General features: G+C 41.4%; 1 protein-coding gene across 12 annotated transcripts in view; it reads right to left on the reverse strand.

Annotated features, from left to right (window-relative positions):
• The window catches only part of PARD3 (par-3 family cell polarity regulator), a 629,984-nt gene that overhangs the window by 13,644 nt on the left and 596,721 nt on the right, over window positions 1-19,619 (reverse strand). For all 12 annotated transcript variants that reach the window (XM_082620041.1, XM_082620034.1, XM_082620050.1 and 9 more), the window contains one exon: window positions 5,866-5,986. In XM_082620041.1, the coding sequence (XP_082476167.1) occupies window positions 5,866-5,986 (121 nt within the window). The remainder of the gene's footprint in view (window positions 1-5,865; window positions 5,987-19,619) is intronic.

A 19,619-nucleotide genomic window follows, 5' to 3' on the forward strand; every position in this document is an offset into this window, starting at 1 on the left:
TAGAGGACTTACTGCCAACCTCTAATCCAAATAAAGTTAACTTTTGTTTCTAGATCCTGTCCTCCCTGCCCTCCCCTCTACCCATCACACACTGTACTTACACAGCTATCGATTGAACTCTGGGTTCTGAATGTTGAAAAGCTTAATTGCTACTAATGATGTGAGTAATGGTTGAAAAAGTGCCACACACACCAATTTCCCTCATCAAGATTTTATAAATATGTGTTTTGGTCTTAACATGCTATTTGTCTTCTTCTCATCTTTCCCAACCAGGGTTTGGATCTATTTTCCCACCTTAATCAGCAAGTAGGTTGAAAATAAAGGAGCAGCCCTCCAGTGTCCCTCACTGATGGGTGGCAGGCAGCCTCATGCACTTCACCACTGGAGGGTTCTGTGGGTAGAACAGCCTGCGGGTCATGGAGGCTCTGGCTGGGAGGGTGGGTCATGGGACTCCAAGAAAAGGGTCTATTCTGCAGCAGCACAGAGACACCCTTGCCATAACTAAAGGGCACCCCTTTGCTGCAAGAATGGTTTCCTCCAAGTGGATTTTCAAGAGAGGTGATTGCCACCCAATTTGAACTGGAGTAACACTACACACAGCAAGGCTATCAACTAAGAAGGTATTTCTTGAGTCCAGGCGTGGAGGCCCATTAGGAGGAAATGACAGCAGATACCTCTGAAGTCTTAAAAAAAGGAAGACAAAAAGAGAAGCATCATCTCCTCAAATTCCCCAGGTCCAGGGAAGGCAGTCTAGGGGTGCAGGATGGCTGTGCAGTGTGACTGGCCCTCTTACTAAAGCAGGCAAGAACCTAAATGGGAAAGTGGGGTCGTTAAAAGTCCAAGGCAGGAAAATGGAGAAAGGGACAGATTTTTTTTTTTTTTTTTAATTTGTTTAAGGACAGCTAGCTAGGAAGAAAGCTTGGGGGAGAACAGGATATTCATATCGTGGAGGATCAATTTTCTCTCTGAAGGACTAAACTACTTTCAGTCACTACCCACCCAGGATGGAAAGGATTTAGCAATACGGCTATTAAAAGCTCCATTATCCCATCCATCAACAGTCTCAGCCAGTATGTCTGCTTGTGGGCAACACTCAGGTATCTGTAAAGTTTTAACAGCATACTGTACTTAGGTCTGCAGCCTGCAATTTAATTCTTTTAAAAGCAACACTAAGTCCTGTCCATATCTGAGCTCTGTGATAATAACCCTAACCTCAGCTATTGTTCCATTATCTTAAGAAAGATTTGCAGCAACTTGCTGCTTTATTTATGCTGTACCTGGCACTGCTTTGGGGGAGGAAGTTCCTTTTTCTTCTTCTTCTTTTACTCAGCTTGGGAGAGAATTCACTTCCGTTATGGAGCTAAGGAAATGTCCTGGGCCTCTGCTCATGGAAGGACCTTTTGTGTCACAAATCAGCTCCCTCAGGCCCAAACCATTATTTTGAACAGAAGCCCAGGAACAGGTGTGTACTGTTCTGCTAGAGTAGAGAGAACATTCTGAAAATGGATAAGTTGAAAAGGGCCCCTTGGAAGAATTTTCTGCAGCATCTCTCTCTGTATGTAAAGCCATTGGCTTGGATATTTTTCAATGATACATCTGACTGCACTTCATGTGTGGGCATTTCTGACAAGCGGGACAGTTTCAATGAATATGGTCTAAGCTGTACACACAGCTTGAAGATGGGCTTGTGGTTCCTTAACACTAAAGTGATTACAAATAATTCCAGTGGGTGAGATCATGGCCTCATCCTTTCCAAACACAGTTATCTTTCAAGGTCAGAATACATACGGGAAAAGAATCAAGATACCAAGATATTCAAAGCTCATTTTGTAAAACAGATAATAAAAACTATAGGCTACGTTACATTTTGAACAACTGAGCCGCTCTTCATAAGGCAACAATGAGAATCTGTATGAAAATTAATACACTGAGTAGAATTACAGTCACTTTACACTCATTTACACGATCTGTAGAATGGAGAGTACACAGCAAGATCCCAATTGTTTGATAAATGAATGAATGAATGAATGAATAAATAAATAAATAAATGGAGAAGGTCAACTTCTGACCCACAATTTAGGAAATTATTCCATTCCCAAGGTAATCAGCCTGTCATCCAAATAATTCCCCGCTCAATCATCACAGGAAATGATCATACAAGCCAAGTTGTCCATCTGAAGTTGCTACAGCATTTTGATATACAATAATTTGGCCTATGACCTTCAGTAGTCGAGTTTCCTAACGTACAAGACATTCTCAAACATTTTTTTCCCAACATGATTGCTCATATTAAGCAGATAACATAGAAACATGTACCAAAATATTCATGCCCCGCATTAAAAAAAACTTATAAAGAAACCTAATGGATACCAAATGGTTGCCACATCTCCTAGCACAAAACTGCTAGAGCTAAGAAGGAGGAAATGCTCATTTAGCCTCCAACAAACCTGGAGATCTTGTATGTAGATAACTAACCAGAAATAATTCCAATTAATTTTAGTTCCCAAAGATAGATTCCTCTGTTTCTCAAAGTTATATATTTAAAATATTTTCCAACTTCAAAGAGGTGTTCTTTCAAGCTTTTTTGTGCCCACCCACAATCAATTTGGGTGTGGTTTCTCTGTGTTCAACAGTCCCTGCATCCCCCTCTCAAGATTGTAAAAGCATGCCTTTCCTTTGTATCAGCTCCACTGTAGGATCCTAAGGGCATTCTTTCTTTGTTTTCCAGAACCAAACACAATAACAGAACATAATCAACACTCATGAAATTTGGTGAGTTAAATGATTCATTACGGACTAAAACATGCTGGTTGGATAATCCACTTTCCCTGGTAAAGTAAAATGGCACGACACTGCCCCTCCTGGGCTGGACGGGGAGTGAAAAGCCCTTGGAGGGCCTGGGCTGCTAGAGTTACGGGTGTGAGAACCATTTCCATATGCAGCGGCTATTTATCCCTTCAGGTTGCCACTGGCCTCTTTCTTCCTTTCAGCGCCTTTGTGCAAATATACACAGTTAAGGATGTTTACCCCGCAACACAAAAGAAGCCTGCTTTAGGAAACCTAGCAGGACTAGGTTGAGTCATTAAGCCAAACAACAGAAGTAGATGAACATAATTCCATCCTGTTGCTACACGGGAATAACTCAGTTTCCTTGATCATCTAGAAAAATAAACTAAATATTATTAATAGTGATATTGTTGCAGAGGCCAATGAGATTTTCATACGTATTAAATCTGTTGCACATGTTTTATAACCTCCCAAAGTCAGCTACGATTGATTTCCTGAGTTTTTCCTCCGGGATGCCGGTCTCATATTGCCTGTTCTAAGGTCCCATCTTCCTCACTTGAACCAAGGTGAGGTCCTTCAAACTGGGACGGCTTCTCCAATTTTTCCTTCTTCTTCTTTCATTTGCAAAATGAACCTTGCACAAACTCCAACTTGATCACCAAACCCCAGATCAGAACCTTTTCTGGCTTTGTGTGGAGTGTGTACTGAGAGTGCTGGATTTTAGGACCAAACAGGACCTCAGCGACGATCTAAACTCTGGAGCAATGCCTCCCAGAGCTGACCATCCTTCGAGGGGATGTGGAGGGCTTATTAAAATACAGATTCCTGGGCCCCCACCCACAGAGGTTCAGATCCAGTAAGTCCGAGGCAGGGCCCAGGAACGTGCACGTGTGACAAGCTCCCAGGAGAAGCTGAAGGTGCTGGTCCGTGGACTACACTTGGAGAAGCTCGGACCCACGGCAGCAGCCTCTGTATTCAACCCAAGGAGCTCTGCTGACATCTGCTTTACTCTATACCCCCAGCTTCCTCTTAAATGTTCATTCTAACAAAAGGTTTAGTAACTGACAATCAGCTACTCTAACCCCCTTGGTTTACAAGTAAGAAAACTGAGGCCTGGAGAAAAAATTTAAAATTATTTTTTCTAACCTGGCTAGTGGGCCGGCATTCTGTCCTGACACCATTTTTGTTCAGACTTTCAGTCTAGCATGGAAAGCTCCTAGAACCTTCCCACCTTCATCTCTCCTTCCCTACAATCTAACCACACTTGGGTCTATGTCAGCCTTTTCTCACACCATTCTTCGTCCGCCCCTACTCTCCCACATATCGAGTGTGATCATATCCCCAACACGTTGAACTGAACTCAATACACGTTTTGGGCCCTAATCACTCCTCCACTTCAGGAACTCCCATGCATGGACGGGACACCTTTGATCCCAACATCATCCAGATTTTCCTGGACTCCAAAAATACACTCTTGACCGCAGCCTCCTAAGCTTTATAACCCTGGACCGCTGGCACCCCCAGCTCCACTCCCAGCAGCCTCCCAGGCTATCAGAGCGGTACTGACCACCGGTTCATCCCTGTGGGGAATACTGTTCATCCCTGCGCTGTACTGACCACCCTGCCCACACGGGGCAGTGCTTTACCAGTATCCTCACCAGGCTTGCCTTCCTTGACTTTCTGCCATGTCTGTCTTGCCAATCCTCATCACAGAATTCAACTAAAAAATTATTTTTCTAAACAACAAGGTCCTACAACTCTATTCAATATCCTGTGATAAACCATAATGGAAAAGAATATGAAAAAAATATATATATGTGTAACTGAGTCGATTTGCTGTATAGCAGAAATAAACACAACATTGTAAATCAACTATTCTTCAATAAGATAAATTTTTTTAAAAAATTATTTTCTGGGACTTCCCTTGGTGGCGCAGTGGTTAAGAATCCACCTGCCAATGCAGGGGACACAGGTTCAAGCTCTGGTCCGGGAAGATCCCACATGCCCAGAGCAACTAAGCCCGTGCGCCACAACTACTGAGCCCGCATGCTACAACTACTGAAGCCCGCACGCCTAGAGCCCGTGTTCCGCAACAAGAGAAGCCACCGCAATGAGAAGCCCGCGCACTGCAACGAAGAGGAGCCCCCGCTCGCCGCAACTACAGAAAGCCTGCGTGCAGCAGTGAAGACCCAACACAGCCAAAAATAAATAAGTTAATTAATTTAAAAAATTATTTTTCTATTCCCTGTCCTCAAAGCATTATTGGCTATGGTCACACTATCATGTTGACTGGACTTACTAATACCCTCAGTTAGATTTTCCTGCCTCAGGCAGCTTATTTACTCATCTCTAGTTGACTCTCTCAGGTTTCCAAAGAAAGCCTTCACAATTCCCATCATATTGAACCCCCAAATCTGGTCCAATGCCTCCCATTCCCAGAAGTGACATCATCTCTAAGGCAAAACACAAGATCAGAGCCCAAGTTTGGGGCTGGATTGGGAGGATTAATTAGCCCGCCACACTGTGGAATCTGGACTTATCTTGGGGGCACTGAGAAGCCATTCAGAGCGCTGCTGTAGAAGGGTCCCTCTGGCGGCGATGGGAGGGAGGATTGGAGATGGGCTAGAGGCAGAGACCTGGCGGGGGCTCAACACATGCACACAGGAGACGGGGGAGAATCAAGAATCTCTAAATACTGTACTTTGCGTAGAGCAGATACACCATAGACGTGTTGAACTGATTTATTCAGGCTCTGACTCTCAGAAAAATGTATATAGAAAAATACTTAACTAAACTTTAAAAAATGCATAGTTGAGAGTCAGAATACTCCTGCTCTGTCTTGTCATCAGGCAAATGAAACCTATTCTGCAACGGACAGATGGTGCAACAAGATATAAAATGAAATTAGCAGTGATGAAACCCAGATGGAAATGAGGAAAAGGTCAATATGCTAAAGGTCAAAGGAATTTGGCTCCATCTTGTCTTGTTTCATAAAGGTCTGAGGTCACAGCTTAGTGGCTTTTACTGCAGGGAAGTTGCAGGACTTCCTACAACTGTGCCAAGGCACCAAACACTCACCCAGGGTTGTTCAAAGCTATAGGTACGTCGCCGATCTTCCACATCTTCATCCTGCTTTGCTTGCTGAAATTCTTGCCGGAGACGCTGTATCCGATCATGGTTGCTAGGAGTTGATCTGTTGCTAAAAGACAAAACAGGCAACAGTGAACACCCTTCAGAAATACAATCTGTGGATGGCAGTTGCTAGGAAAAAATGGCAGCTTGCTGTGAAATGGTGCTGTTTGAGAGGAAGTGAAATTTTAAGACAATATCTAGGCATTTGAAATATGTTTTCATTTTGTTCTCATGATTAAGACTTACTGGGGTGATTTTAGATATTCAAGAGGGCAAGTGGTATTTTTAGACATTCCTTTTTTACGCAGCTCTTTAAAAGCCTCATTTCCTCTCGGTAATCTGGCAAGGTGTTGGCAGCAAAAATTTTTTGGAAAGGACATTGCATGAAAAGTTGGAAATACCGGGGTCCAGTCCTAGCTTCTCCACCTTCTTAAAGTAAGACACTTAACGTCTCTGGGCTGTGGCTTCTTTATATATATATAGGAAGTGCACATAAGAATCCTTTTTGCTCTAAATATAATAGTTGTAACAATCAAGTGAGACAACACCATACAATATAGACTCACAAACGTGCAGTATTACTTTCATAATGCCATTATATGAAGTTCTTATTTATGAGTTTTCCCACATCTGTACACAAAATCCAACACTCACAGTATACATGAAAAGCATTTAAAAAATAACCTCAGGTGATAGTTTGATTGAACCAATGAGTTCCTAATAATTTTGCCTTCTTTTTTATAGTTTTGAATTCTGTTTTATCCTCACAGAAAGCTTATAAGATAGGTGCAGAAGGTAGTATTTCACACACACACACACACACACACACACATCCACACACACACAAAGGTAGAAACTGCCATTCAGAGAAGATAAGTAACTTGTTTGAAGTCTCCAGTTTTTCTCTAGCCAGTGGGGAATGTGAGACTAGAATCCAGAATTTTCTGGCCACTAACCCACCCTCATCTCACTATACCCTGTTGTTTCATTTAGTAAAACACACAGCAGACACCAAAGCCCCTCCCCTATTAAATTACATACATATTTAAAACAGTATTTTGCAAGAGTAATAGATAAAACGAAAATCAATCTTAAATCTCACAGCACTTTTGGTGGATTCCATTCCCTAAGCACAAAATTACATCCAATCCAGACAGCTATTCAAGCACATTAGGTATATAGTTTTCCAACAAAACTTCAGACTTCCTGAGGACAGGAACCAAGTCTTATATTTATCACATATACCCCTCCAAGCTGCTGGCAGAATGGGAAGCTGTCAGCTAATAGGAGGATGGGTCCCTTCATTGAAGACATGTTGCCCTGGTGACTCAGAGTGGATCTGAGTTCTTTTGGCTGCACAGCCCCCTGGGTAATGTCATTTGTGAGAGGTGGCCTGGAAAGAGAAAGTCTGTCAGAGGAGAGCCTATAAAATTCTCAAACTAACATGTCTTTGTATAATTTCACATATTTTCAAGAATTCCAAACGTTTGAAAATCTCAAATTGAAAATGATCACATCCAGGACTATAACATGGACATCTTCTAAGAATAGGGGATTGTCTTTCATCACTTCATCTCCTCGGTGGCTCCTGTCACCCTTATGTTTCTATCAATTTCATGAGAGCTTCTGGAATATCCTGTCGATACATTCAATTTGATGATTTTCCCAGTCAATGAAAACTTGTGTCCCCTTTGTTCCTCTTCTGATAGATCTTTGGAACTGATCAGCCAGAGAACATGGAAAGTTAATCTGTAAAATGTGCTAGTTGACAACACGAAGCTTCCGTCTACATGTGGGTACCACTTTAAACTTCCCCTCCACACTCCTGAGCCTAGCAGGGTGTTATTCCTACTGTTTTTTAAATCATATATACAGCATCTTATCTTGTCCCAGCAGATACGTTTTCCAGATGGAACGCCCAATCCACAGAATTCCTCACCCTCCATGTGAACCTGTGATGGTGTAGGTACGTGGATAGATTCATAAGACAAAGGCTAGGAAAGCGAACATTCATTCACCTCACTGCCCTCTTTCCAGCTGTGACTCTTTTGTCCCCTGCATACTTCACAGCTTTTAATAGGGGGATTGTAGGAGCCTTGCATGGTGAAATATTTTACATGTCTTAGTAGAAATATTTCCCTATTATTTTCATGTAGCACAGACAGTTTTAACCACATAATTATTAGGTCCATGAAGTCCAAACCGTTGGTGAAAACGGACATCTTCTTACTATTTGTGATTACCTGAATGCGCAGTCTCCCAAAAAAGTGATTTGGTTATACGTATACTTGTATCTATTTTTTTCAAATTCTTTTCCCATTTAGGTTATTACAGAACACTGAGCAGAGTTGCCTGTGCTATACAGTAGGTCCTTGTTGGTTATCTATTTTAAATATAGCAGTGTGTACGTGTCAATCCAAAATTCCCAATCTATTCCTCCCCCCCACCTTTCCCCCTTGGTAATTGTAAATTCGTTCTCTAAATCTGTAAGTCTGTTTCTGTTTTGTAAATAAGTTTTTGCATCATGAAATAAAATTTTTTTAGATTCCGCATATAAGCGATATCATAGGATATTTGTCTTTCTCTGTCTGACTTCACTTAGTATGGTAATCTCCAGGTCCATCCATGTTACTGCAAATGGCATTATTGCATTCTTTTTGATGGCTGAGTAATATACCATTGTACATATGTACCACATCTTTATCCATTCATCTGTCAATGGATATTTAGGCTGCTTCCATGTCTTGCCTATTGTAAACAGTGCTGCAATGAATATTGGGGTGCATGTATCCTTTTGAACCATGTTTTTCTCTAGATATATGTCCAGGAGTGGGATTGCTGGATCATATGGTAATTCTATTTTTAGTTTTTTAAGGACCCTCCATACTGTTCTCCATAGTGGCTGTACCAATTTACATTCTCAGTCTCACAACAAGGGAAGTGGACCCAGGTCCTTAATTTTAAGTTCTGGTGACCTTCATGCTTTTCATAGGATAAGACAAGTTCTGGAAGTCACTTCTGACCTTACTTCCAAATCTGAGCAGCTGGCGAGACCACTGTTTCACTCTCTTTTCCCTGCTTCCTTTCTTCTTATGCTCTAGAGGAAGCAGACTGACCTGTCTAAGACTAGCAAGCACCCGAGGGTTGAAGGCTGCAGTGGTTTTCTGATGGATGGAGATTTCCAAAGACTGGAAGCCCATCAAGCATCCTTGGGGAATAACAGCTGGAAGTCTGCAGGTGAAACCCTGGCTTCTAGAGATGGAACCACTGCAACTGCTTAGTTCTGCCTCTCAGGCCAGGCTCTAAGGGCCAATAACTCACATCTGGATTTCTAAAGCTCTTGGTTACCTCTTCTGCCAAGAAGGCCAAAGGAAATTTGAAATATTCATTAGCATTCGTGACGAATGCCTGCAGACCCCAATCAACTTATATTTGGGTTCACTGCCAACTTAAAGTTGCTCATTATTATTATTTTTTTTGGTGAGGAATATAATAAAGATATCACCTAAGTTGATCAGATGGGTGAATGAGACAATAAAACTCTTAATGAGTCAGTAAATCATAATTTACCAACAGTGTACAGAAAGGAGGGATGAGGATGGGAGTGACAGAGATGCTTTTTGGGTAAAAAAAATCTACATGGTTTATGTCCAACATTAGCATTTAGCCTTTCTTACACATTGGTGTTTATACACGTGCACACACTCGTGTGTGTGTGTGTGTGTGTGTGTATTTTAAACTAAATGAAGAGGGTTTTGGTCCCGTAATGATCTGGGACTTTTTCTGACAGGGTCAAGAAAGCGTACATTGGATCACACACTATGGAGATCCCTAACACACATGTACAACCTAACCCTGACTTAGACGGAACCTAAATCTTTCCCATCCAATTACCGTGAGAATGTACTCTCTCCTATCAGAGGTAGATCACACAAAGTACTAAGTATTAAAACCTTCAGATTGGACTCCTGCGATGTGCTTCACAAGCAAAAGTAGCTGAGAAAACACCAATCCATGCTAACTGCAGCCACAATCCTGTTTGTAGATAAGCATCCGAGCCTGCCCTGCATCTGTGCTGCACAGGTGCACTGAATGAGGAAAGAAACTTCAGAATCGTGGGTCTCACCACTAGACACGTCTTGTGTATGAATCTCATCATCCAGAGTGCTTTTTAAAAAATGCTGGTTGAGACTCATCTTGAGATATTCTTTTTTTTTGTTTGTTTGTTTTTGTTTTTTTTTTTTTTTGCGGTACGTGGGCCTCTCACTGTTGTGGCCTCTCCCGTTGCGGAGCACAGGCTCCGTACACACAGGCTCAGCGGCCATGGCTCACGGGCCCAGCCGCTCCGCGGCATGTGGGGGCATGTGGGATCCTCCCACACCGGGGCACGAACCCGTGTCCCCTGCATCGGCAGGCGGACTCTCTACCACTGCGCCACCGGGGAAGCCCCGTCTTGAGATATTCTGAGTCAGCCCGGCTAGTGCAGGGCCCAGGAATCTGCATGCATTTGAAAGCGCCGCAACTGCTCTACGGACAACACTTTGAAAACAAGGCCTGCAGGCTTCACAGTTGGGACAAGTTCCAATGCCTGCGGGGCAATTAACTAAAGAGTGAAGGAGACCCACTGCGCTGGAAGCACGAAGCATGTGCTGTGACAACTGGGAGAAATATGCTTGGTCTAGAAAGGGAGGCCCTTACCTGGTTCCAGGAGATTATTGCCCTGAAAGGATATGGGTCTGATGTCGCCTTCTAACTTTTCTGAGAGAAGTCAGAATTATAGTCCCCACCCTACCTTCTAATTTTTTTTTGTGGTACGCGGGCCTCTCACTGCTGTGGCCTCTCCCGTTGCAGAGCACAGGCTCCGGACGTGCAGGCCCAGTGGCCATGGCTCACAGGCCCTGCCACTCCGCGGCATGTGGGATCCTCCTGGACCGGGGCACGAACCCGCGTCCCCTGCATCGACAGGCGGACTCTCAACCACTGCGCCACCAGGGAAGCCCCCTACCTTCTAATTTTAAATGTTGGCTTATTTTAATTTTTCAATCCTAGGTGAGACAAAAAAAATGTCTGTTGCCTGCTAGCTTGTAAGCTCTACTTTATATTCTACAGATGCTGCCTATTTTATATGTTGCTTTTCTAGGTTATTTACTTTCACTGCACCGAGATAAGGCTAGTGGACCCCTACTAACAGGCCCAAGAAGCAAATATTTTTTTAAAAAAGACCACTGGGCATTGTCCATGCAGCCTTGCCTCTGCTCCTTATCTAACACTGGGCACCCTGGCCTGCAGGCTTGAGTTCTGACCTATCTTTTCAGACCATCATATGCTGAGAGAGAGGTGTTTGTGACGTGACTGATGAATTCTTTATGGACTAAAAATACTTTAACATTTGCATGTTTAATTATGCAAGGGAAATCCAGAAAACTGGAATAGAGGGCATAGCCTTAAGACCCAGAATCCAATGGAAGGGAGAATAACCACTCATTGCTCTGAACAAGGACGTACCATCTTGGTACACACTTTCCTTCCTATAGAAGGAAGGAGAGAGGGAAAGCGAAGAGAGGAGGAAGACAGAGGGAGGGGATGGATCCATGGGCTCAGAAGGGGGAGATGATTCTAGACTCTAGTACAAGAGAAGACACACTCCCAAGGAAGAGAGGAGATAAATTTGCTCGTATCTTTCTTTCTGTAATACCCTTTCTTTTTCTTTCCATCTTTCCAATTCTACCAGGAGGTCAAAGAAATCAAATTCCACCTCCTTGAAGCCTTTCCTAACTACTGCAGCCCATGTTCATTTTTTCCTTTCAATTCCTCAATAATCCTTGTCCTCTGACCCAAATACTGTTGTACAGTGTTTGGTACTTAGATGGGTGTGTGTTCCTCTTCCTTAAGTTTAGGCCTTCATTACAATCACGTTATATATATATATATATATATATAATTATTTTTTTTGTACGTCACATCCCTGTGGCAGGTAAATTGTTAGCAAATATTTATGATGGACAGACTTTCAGGTGTCCCATGATCCCTGCCTCTGGGATCCCAACCTTTGTGCAACCCAAACACGTAAGTGTGGGCAGGGCCTGTGACTTGCTTCTACCCAGTAAAATGAGGCAAAGGTCAAGAAATGTGTATGACTATATGTATGTGGTTAAATAAGAACACAGGGTCCATCTTACTAGTCCATCTTTCCCCTTTCTGGCTTTGAAGAAAGAAGCTGTCACGAATCCTACAGCTTCAAAGAACAGAATAATGCCAACAACTCCAGGAGCAGGGAAGTGGGGCTTCCCTAGCACAGCCTCCAAGTGAGAACCCAGCCTGGCTGATACCTTGATTGCATCGGGATGAGACCTCGAGCAGGGGGTTCCGCTAAGCCCTTGCCAGACTCCAGACCCAAAGAAACTGATACAATAAACATGTGTTGTTTGAAGCTAAGTCTGTGTTCACTTGCTCTGCAGCAAAAACTGATACCCACTGATGATGGCCTTGGCTGTGTGACTTGATTTGGCCGGTACGATGTTAGTGGATATGATGCAAACAGGGGTTTGCAATGTGATTGTATGGCAGGTCTCCCTCTGATGACAACAAAAGATAACACCTAAACTCCCTAAACCTTGCTCTCTTTAGCATGGACACACACACCACCACTATCACCACCACGTCACCTTAAACAATGTGAGGGCGTTGTACACTATTAAATGAAATCAAGTAGCCTGGAAGGGCTCACAGAACTATGTCTTGTCCACAGTTGCAACCTAATAAATATTGCCTGTTGCAAAGCCTGTTGGTTAGAAGAGCAGAGTAAAAGAGAGGAATCATACTTGATGAATGAGTTTTACCACTATCATTTATATGATTAATCACTCCAACGTTCTGGTCTCCTAGAAAAATTACACAAAGGAAATACTATTGCACAAGATGTCACTGAAAGATGGTAACTGCCAGATCTTAACACGTGAAACCAATGGAGTGCACTTTCCACTAGACACTAGTGTACAGCCAAGAACACCCCATGGAAATCTACCCAATGGCTTAGGGTAACTCCTTTTGTCAACCTCCCCATCACTTCACCAAAACGCCCCACTCTGGTTCTGTGATCTCTGAAAATCAGCCTTCATAAGGCCAAAGCAACAATGCTTTCCCCGAGTGTGGGGAGAACAGACCCACCAACCAGGTGGTTTGGTAAAGCCAAACTCAAGGACTCATCCTAGTTTCTCTTTCTGGCAGAAATTGGTGACCTGCTAGGATCTGGGTCGACACACAACCCACAAGGAGATATTCCTGGTTAAAACGAGTTTTAGTTACTTTGCCAAGGATTCAGTTTGTAACAGATCTCCTTCAAATCCCCAATTTGCAAAAGAATAGGTACACAGTAAAGATTCTGGTTAACCGTATCAGCTCATACCTCTGGCCTCTTCATTTTTGCTCTATACGTCTCAGCCCTAGCAATTTACTTTTTGGGCTAAGTACAAAATTCTATTCCAAATGCTAGTGAATTTCATACCTGTACTTGGCATCCAATTACTGGGGATGCAAAAGGACATTATTCTTTTTTCCCAATTAAAAAAAATGCGAAAGCTGATATCCAAATTATATCTGAGACCGTGGAAATAAAGCAGCTCCACACTTGAAGCTTTTTCCTGTTGATATATTTCTATCACCTCCCCCCAGGTATTCCATGGGCACACCAGATGGGAAAAGTGCCAGCCTCTCTGCTTCAGGAACTTTTTCTTCTCCACCTGCCGGCACTTCAAAGACCTATCCTCTCCGGATCCTGGGATGCCAGTCAGGATGCTGTAACATCATTATGGTTTGCGTCCCAGCACCACACTTAGAAAGGCGATAGTAAGTTAAAGCTTCCAAGACTCCATTCATTTATACTCAGATCCTGTTCTGCTGACCTCTGACTTCTCCAAGCCTTGATGATGTCTTTAGCTAACAACTCAAACTTCGTGCAAGGTTTCTGGGTTTTAGTCGACTTCCTTAAGGGAAATGTTATCTTTTTATTAATTTTCTTGGTATTTACAGAGACGGAAAGACTTAAAGATCCAGCACAGTATGGGAACAACCTATCCTGCAAGACTACTCGTATTTTTGGAAACATTTTCATTGGAGAGAAATTAGAGTGTATTTCCCTCCCTCGCTTGATTCATTCTTCTTACATCCTAGGAACGGAAAAGCTTTTAGTGCCTTTATTAGTACCACTGGCAAGTCCAAAATTCAACTATTTCCTGGATGTCACTTAAAACAGACAACCGAACTGGAGCAGGCAAAAAGTGACACTGGAGAAAACATATGTAGGCCAGATCTGTCACATAGCTTTGGAAACAGGCAGCCAGCAATGACCACAAGCGTCTCAGATCATTAAGCAATGTCTTACTGTGATGTTACGCGTCGATGTACGGAGTTGTAATCCTTTCAAACTAGACAGATTGTCAGCATGATAAAGTGGATATAAACAGGTTCTTGAACAGGGATGACTAAAGTGTTGGTGGGGGGGTGATGTTACTGAACCAAGAAGGGATGCCAGCTCAGGGACCAGGAACCAACGCCGTTCAGAGGCTGCAGGTAAACAACGCTCTTCTCACTTAGATATTTTTCTCCACTGATTAGCAATTCCATAAAATATTCCTGATCTTGTAATCGCCAGACAAGTAGTAATAATCTACAGATGTCAGAACTGAGTTCTTAATTGCTGTAAATTAGTGAGCAAACCCAGGTTTCTCATTAAACCCATTACACCCCGTATGGTAAAATGGAGCACGTGTCATATGTTCTCTTTCCTGGCACTCAAATCAAGAGCATTCTTTGTGAAATCCTAGGGACAGACAGAGCAGCAGAGAGAGAGTGCTAGGGTGTGTTTGTGGCGGGTTCCTGTCCCCCAAAGTGTGCTTCCTCTAGGGGAAAAAGAAAAGCCTCTAAATGGCAGTGAATTTGTTGCCTAAATTCTAACAGCGGGCTCCATTGTGCCTCATCTTTGCTTCCTTAAGGCAGAGTAAGTGGTATCACTCCTCTGAAAACTTTTGCTTCTCTTAGAGGAACCTGGAAGCACTTCCTCCCATGGCCCATGGTTTGCCTCCTGTCACCTGTGCGGGCGAAGAGGCATAAATTTCTAAATTAAAAGGGAAGGAACAGGCTAAAATGCCATGACAAAGCCAACTCTGAACTTCAGCTTAGGTACGCATTAGTGGGACCAGGCTGAGAAGACTGGCTTTCTGCTGTGGCTCTACCCCTCAGACTGGAAGATTTATGGGGAATGGGGGAAAGGGTGGGAGGGTTAAACCAAGAAATGTATCAATTAACAAACTACAGATAAAAATACCTCCTCTGCACAAGCTTCATTAAGTTTTATCAGCAAGTATCTTGGGGTTTTACACTCAAACCACAGGTCATAAATTCTCAGTAAATCCTCCATATGTTCACCAAACACCTGAATTCAATTTCTCTTCTGGTTGTGAAGGAGGAATGTGGTGCTCAAATTAATTATGCATGCAAAGTTAGTTTCTAACAAGGGCAGCTCTTTTGTGATGCTGAAAGGTATTTACAACATCTGAAATTTGGGGATAGATCCTTCTTCAATCTTAGCATTTTTATATTGGTATAAATTCTCTCTTCCAAGTTTGTACAGTGAAAAAATAAAGTTGGTGAATACCTTGTTTTAACGTTCGCATTTTTCTGTAGATAATCCCAGATATTTGTGAGATGTAACACATGGTCTTAATATTTACTATAAGGATTTTAGACAAATATTTCTATGGGTAGGTACAAATCACCTTGAATTATAGGGAAAGTCTAAAGTGAGGCTAAATGGCTATATTTATATATGTTTACGTGTACATGTGAAATTAGCTACTTAGGAAATTTCGTGTCATTTTCAGTTTATTTTCAGTTATACTCATCATCTGTAATATGAAAAGAATTATGAGAAACTTATGCAAATCCCAGAGGCACTCACTTTCCTCAGCTGATAAAATTCATTTTCAGATTCTGACACCCATGATTTGTGGTCCATTTCACACCAATTTCAGTGTTATAAATCATAACAAATTAAAAATGTACAGCTATGTTCTCTGGGTTGAAAAGGTGGTCACCAAAGCTGTTAATACTGCACTTGCTTCTGATGTGATGAGTCATAGGGAGGGTCATCTCTCTCCATCAGAAAGACTTGGGACCGGGTTTCACTCCAAGTCCCCCTCTGTGGTCATTCGGTAACAGGGCTATCATTTCATAAGCAGCAAAATCTCAGGAATGTACCCCTCGCCTCATTTTATTACTATCATCATTCTTCCTTATTAGCCTGTCACTGGGCTCAGGCAGGAGTGAGAAAAATTTAGCTTTACTTTTTCGAGGGGAATTCCTCCAGCTACAAAGAACACACACATGCACAGACATACATAATTTCAGGACTCAACAATAAATACATGAAAAAAGATATTCCACTGTGAGCCTGAGGTGCCTCCTCCTAACTAGTAAATTTCACAGAAATAATACAAGTTGGTTTCTACCAGAAAGGGTTGATCAGTCTTCAGGCCACACTTCCAGGGAGGCATATGGCAAAACTCAGCACAAAAGTAATATTATTTAGCAAGCTTTCAAAAACTATCAACATAAAACTATCAAAGAGGTCGTATTCTAATAAACCTTTCTAAACAGACAGTCTTTGAATACTATGAGGGTGAATGGTAGAATCTAAAACCCCAGGGATGGTGGAGAAATCCAGATTGAACTTCCACAAGCCCCTGTGAGAAATGGGGGCTGAGCCGTGGACAGAAGTGGAGTTCTGCAGGCATGAGTCTTCCTAGCAGGCAACTCTGTGTGGTTTTAAACAAATAAATGATGGGAGAGAAAATGCTTTCCAGGTATACCTATGAATTTAAATGCACTCTTGAAAATAAAATGTTACTGCCTATAAGAAACCACATATGTCATTTTTCTTTGCACAATGCAAGAAGCAGTAATAATTTGGGGTTAATACCCAAAGTGCACTTACTTTTCATAAATCGTGTGATTTTTCTTGAACTGTCTATTAAACGGCAAGGACATGGAAGGTTATTCTAATGGGTTAGAGAGTTGAGGAGAGGTTATGGATTACACTATTCATTCAATAAAACCACCGGGGATACAAGGGTTAGTCAGTGGTGACCTACAGTTAAAGTCTGTGCTTTAAACTAAAATATACATTTGAGTGTCTGAATAAAGAGCAAATGGATCTTAATATTATAGGTGAAAACCCTGAAGAACTAAAAGAAGAGTGAAAATCAGGAATATATTAAGGAAATATGAAATAAAAAAACAATGAAAATTAAATTACCAAAACTGATGGTTTTTGATGACAAAATAAAACGATTATCATGTTCTTTTTCACATTACAGAGGTTTTACCATACAAGTATAGAAACTAATTATAGAACCATTATTTTAATTCTTTAATCATGAAATAATTACATAGAATTTAAGGCTAACATTTTTTTGTGTTTTTGCATTCTCTGTCTTTAATGACAGCATAATTGCAAAATATTATACAAAACTAAGCTATGGTTTTTTTAGGATAAAAATTCCAATGCAGTGCAGTGCTTAATATTCATGTCATAATTCTAAATAATGGTTACATTCTATGTGGCTTTTCTGAAATGACTTAAAGTGGAAAATAATGTAACAGGAGATATAGTGCCTGTAGGTTTCATGAGTGGCTAACCCAAACATTTTTGATGCCTAGAATAAAAGCTGAAACATAAATTTATTCATTTTCTAAAAAAACAACATTGGATGGGCCCAAATAAAGAGTCTGCATCTATTATTTTTAAACATTTTAAAGATTATTAGAATATTTTTCTTGACTGGTAATTAAAGTTTTTACTTCTATTTATGCTCTAAATTAATTTCATAATTATTAGTTAATAATTTTTTAGGCTTTTCTTCTATTCACAATTTGACCACAACCTAATTTACAAATTATTTACCTGGAAATAAATGAGACAGAAATGTCAATCAACTAACTTCTCATTTAGGTTTAACTGAATTATTATGAGAAAGCACAAAAAGTGTGACCATATTGGTTTGGAATTAATGGTAGACATCATTCTTTTGTAAATTACATTTTTTCACAGTAATACTCGCCTATGTATAGTTTATATGTTACGATGCTAAAGAAAAAGCTTAAAATAAAAGAATCTCCTTTTTCATCACATCTTGTCCCTCTGACTACCCAATCCTTCCCCCCCACAAAAAAAACCCCACTTTTTAAGGCTTTTAGCTGTTTTCTATGATATTTCTTTTTTTTTTTTTTCTTTTTGCGGTATGCGGGCCTCTCACTGTTGTGGCCTCCCCCGTTGCGGAGCACAGGCTCCGGATGCGCAGGCCCAGCGGCCATGGCTCACGGGCCCAGCCGCTCCGCGGCATATGGGATCCTCCCAGACCGGGGCACGAACCCGTATCCCCTGCATCGGCAGGCGGACTCTCAACCACTGCGCCACCAGGGAGGCCCCTCTATGATATTTCTTTTTAACTCAGCCTGAGATAGTCAGAACGGATCGAACATCATTCCCAGGTTGTGATATACTCTTGATGATTTCTGCATGACTCACTCTCTTTCACTTAGTGATTTTTAATACTGGACTCAATATTATTTAAATTTATCAATATTATCAGTATGACTCATTACACAAAACAAAAGCTAGGGATTTAACAATAATCATATCTAGCCAAATATCTCTGGTATTTAACTACATATTTCAGAATGATACATTTTTACTGCTATCTTCTGATTCATTAGTTTTAAACATCTTTTTTTTTCTATTTCTTTACTTTGCATCAGTATGAAACGATGGGTGTTCACTAAACTTATTGTGATGATCATTTCATGATGTATGTGAGTCCAATCATTATGCTGTACACCTTAAACTTATACGGTGCTGTGTGTCAATTATATCTCAACAGAACTGGAAGAAAATAAAATAAAGCAAAGTAAATAAAGTAAAGTAAAATAAAATAAAATAAAATAAAAAACACTGCTGACTTCCTCTGAAGGTTGGTGAAACATTAGCTCTCTTACGCACTGCAACCCCAATTCCTACTCCCAGTTCCTCCCAGTAGAGCTCTAGCACAACTTTTCAATGATTTTTTTTTAGTGTTTACATTATTCGTATATTGTTCACTGCTAATTCAAGTGGCGCATCATGGTTACATTTCCTTTCTTCTATGACATTCATGGTTTTTCTTTTGCTTCATTTTCTTAGAGCCTGTCCCTACAGCCTTTTTAAAAAAAAGACTTTATTTTTTAGAGTAGTTTTCAATTCACAGCAAAATTGAGAGGCAGGTACAGAGCTGTCCCATGTACACCCTGCCCCCATGCAGACATGGCCTTCCCCACTATCCACATCCTCCACCAAAGTGGGGTATTTGTTACAGCTCATGGATCTACACTAACACATAATTATCACCCTAAGTCCACAGTTCACAGTAGCGTTCACTCTTGGTGTTGCATATTCTATGGGTTTGGACAAATGTATAAAGACATGGATCCATCACTGCAGTATCATATAGAGTAGTTTCATTGCCCTAAAAGTCCTCTATGTTCTGCCTATTCATCCCTTCCCACCACCCCTCCCCTGGCAACCCCTGATCTCTTTATGTCTCCACAGTTTTGCCTTTTCCAGAATGTCATAAAGTTGGAATAATACAGTACGTAGCCTTTTCAGACTG

Source organism: Mesoplodon mirus (assembly GCF_964341445.2).
Source record: "Mesoplodon mirus genome assembly, chromosome: 4".
Classification (NCBI taxonomy): domain Eukaryota; kingdom Metazoa; phylum Chordata; class Mammalia; order Artiodactyla; family Ziphiidae; genus Mesoplodon; species Mesoplodon mirus.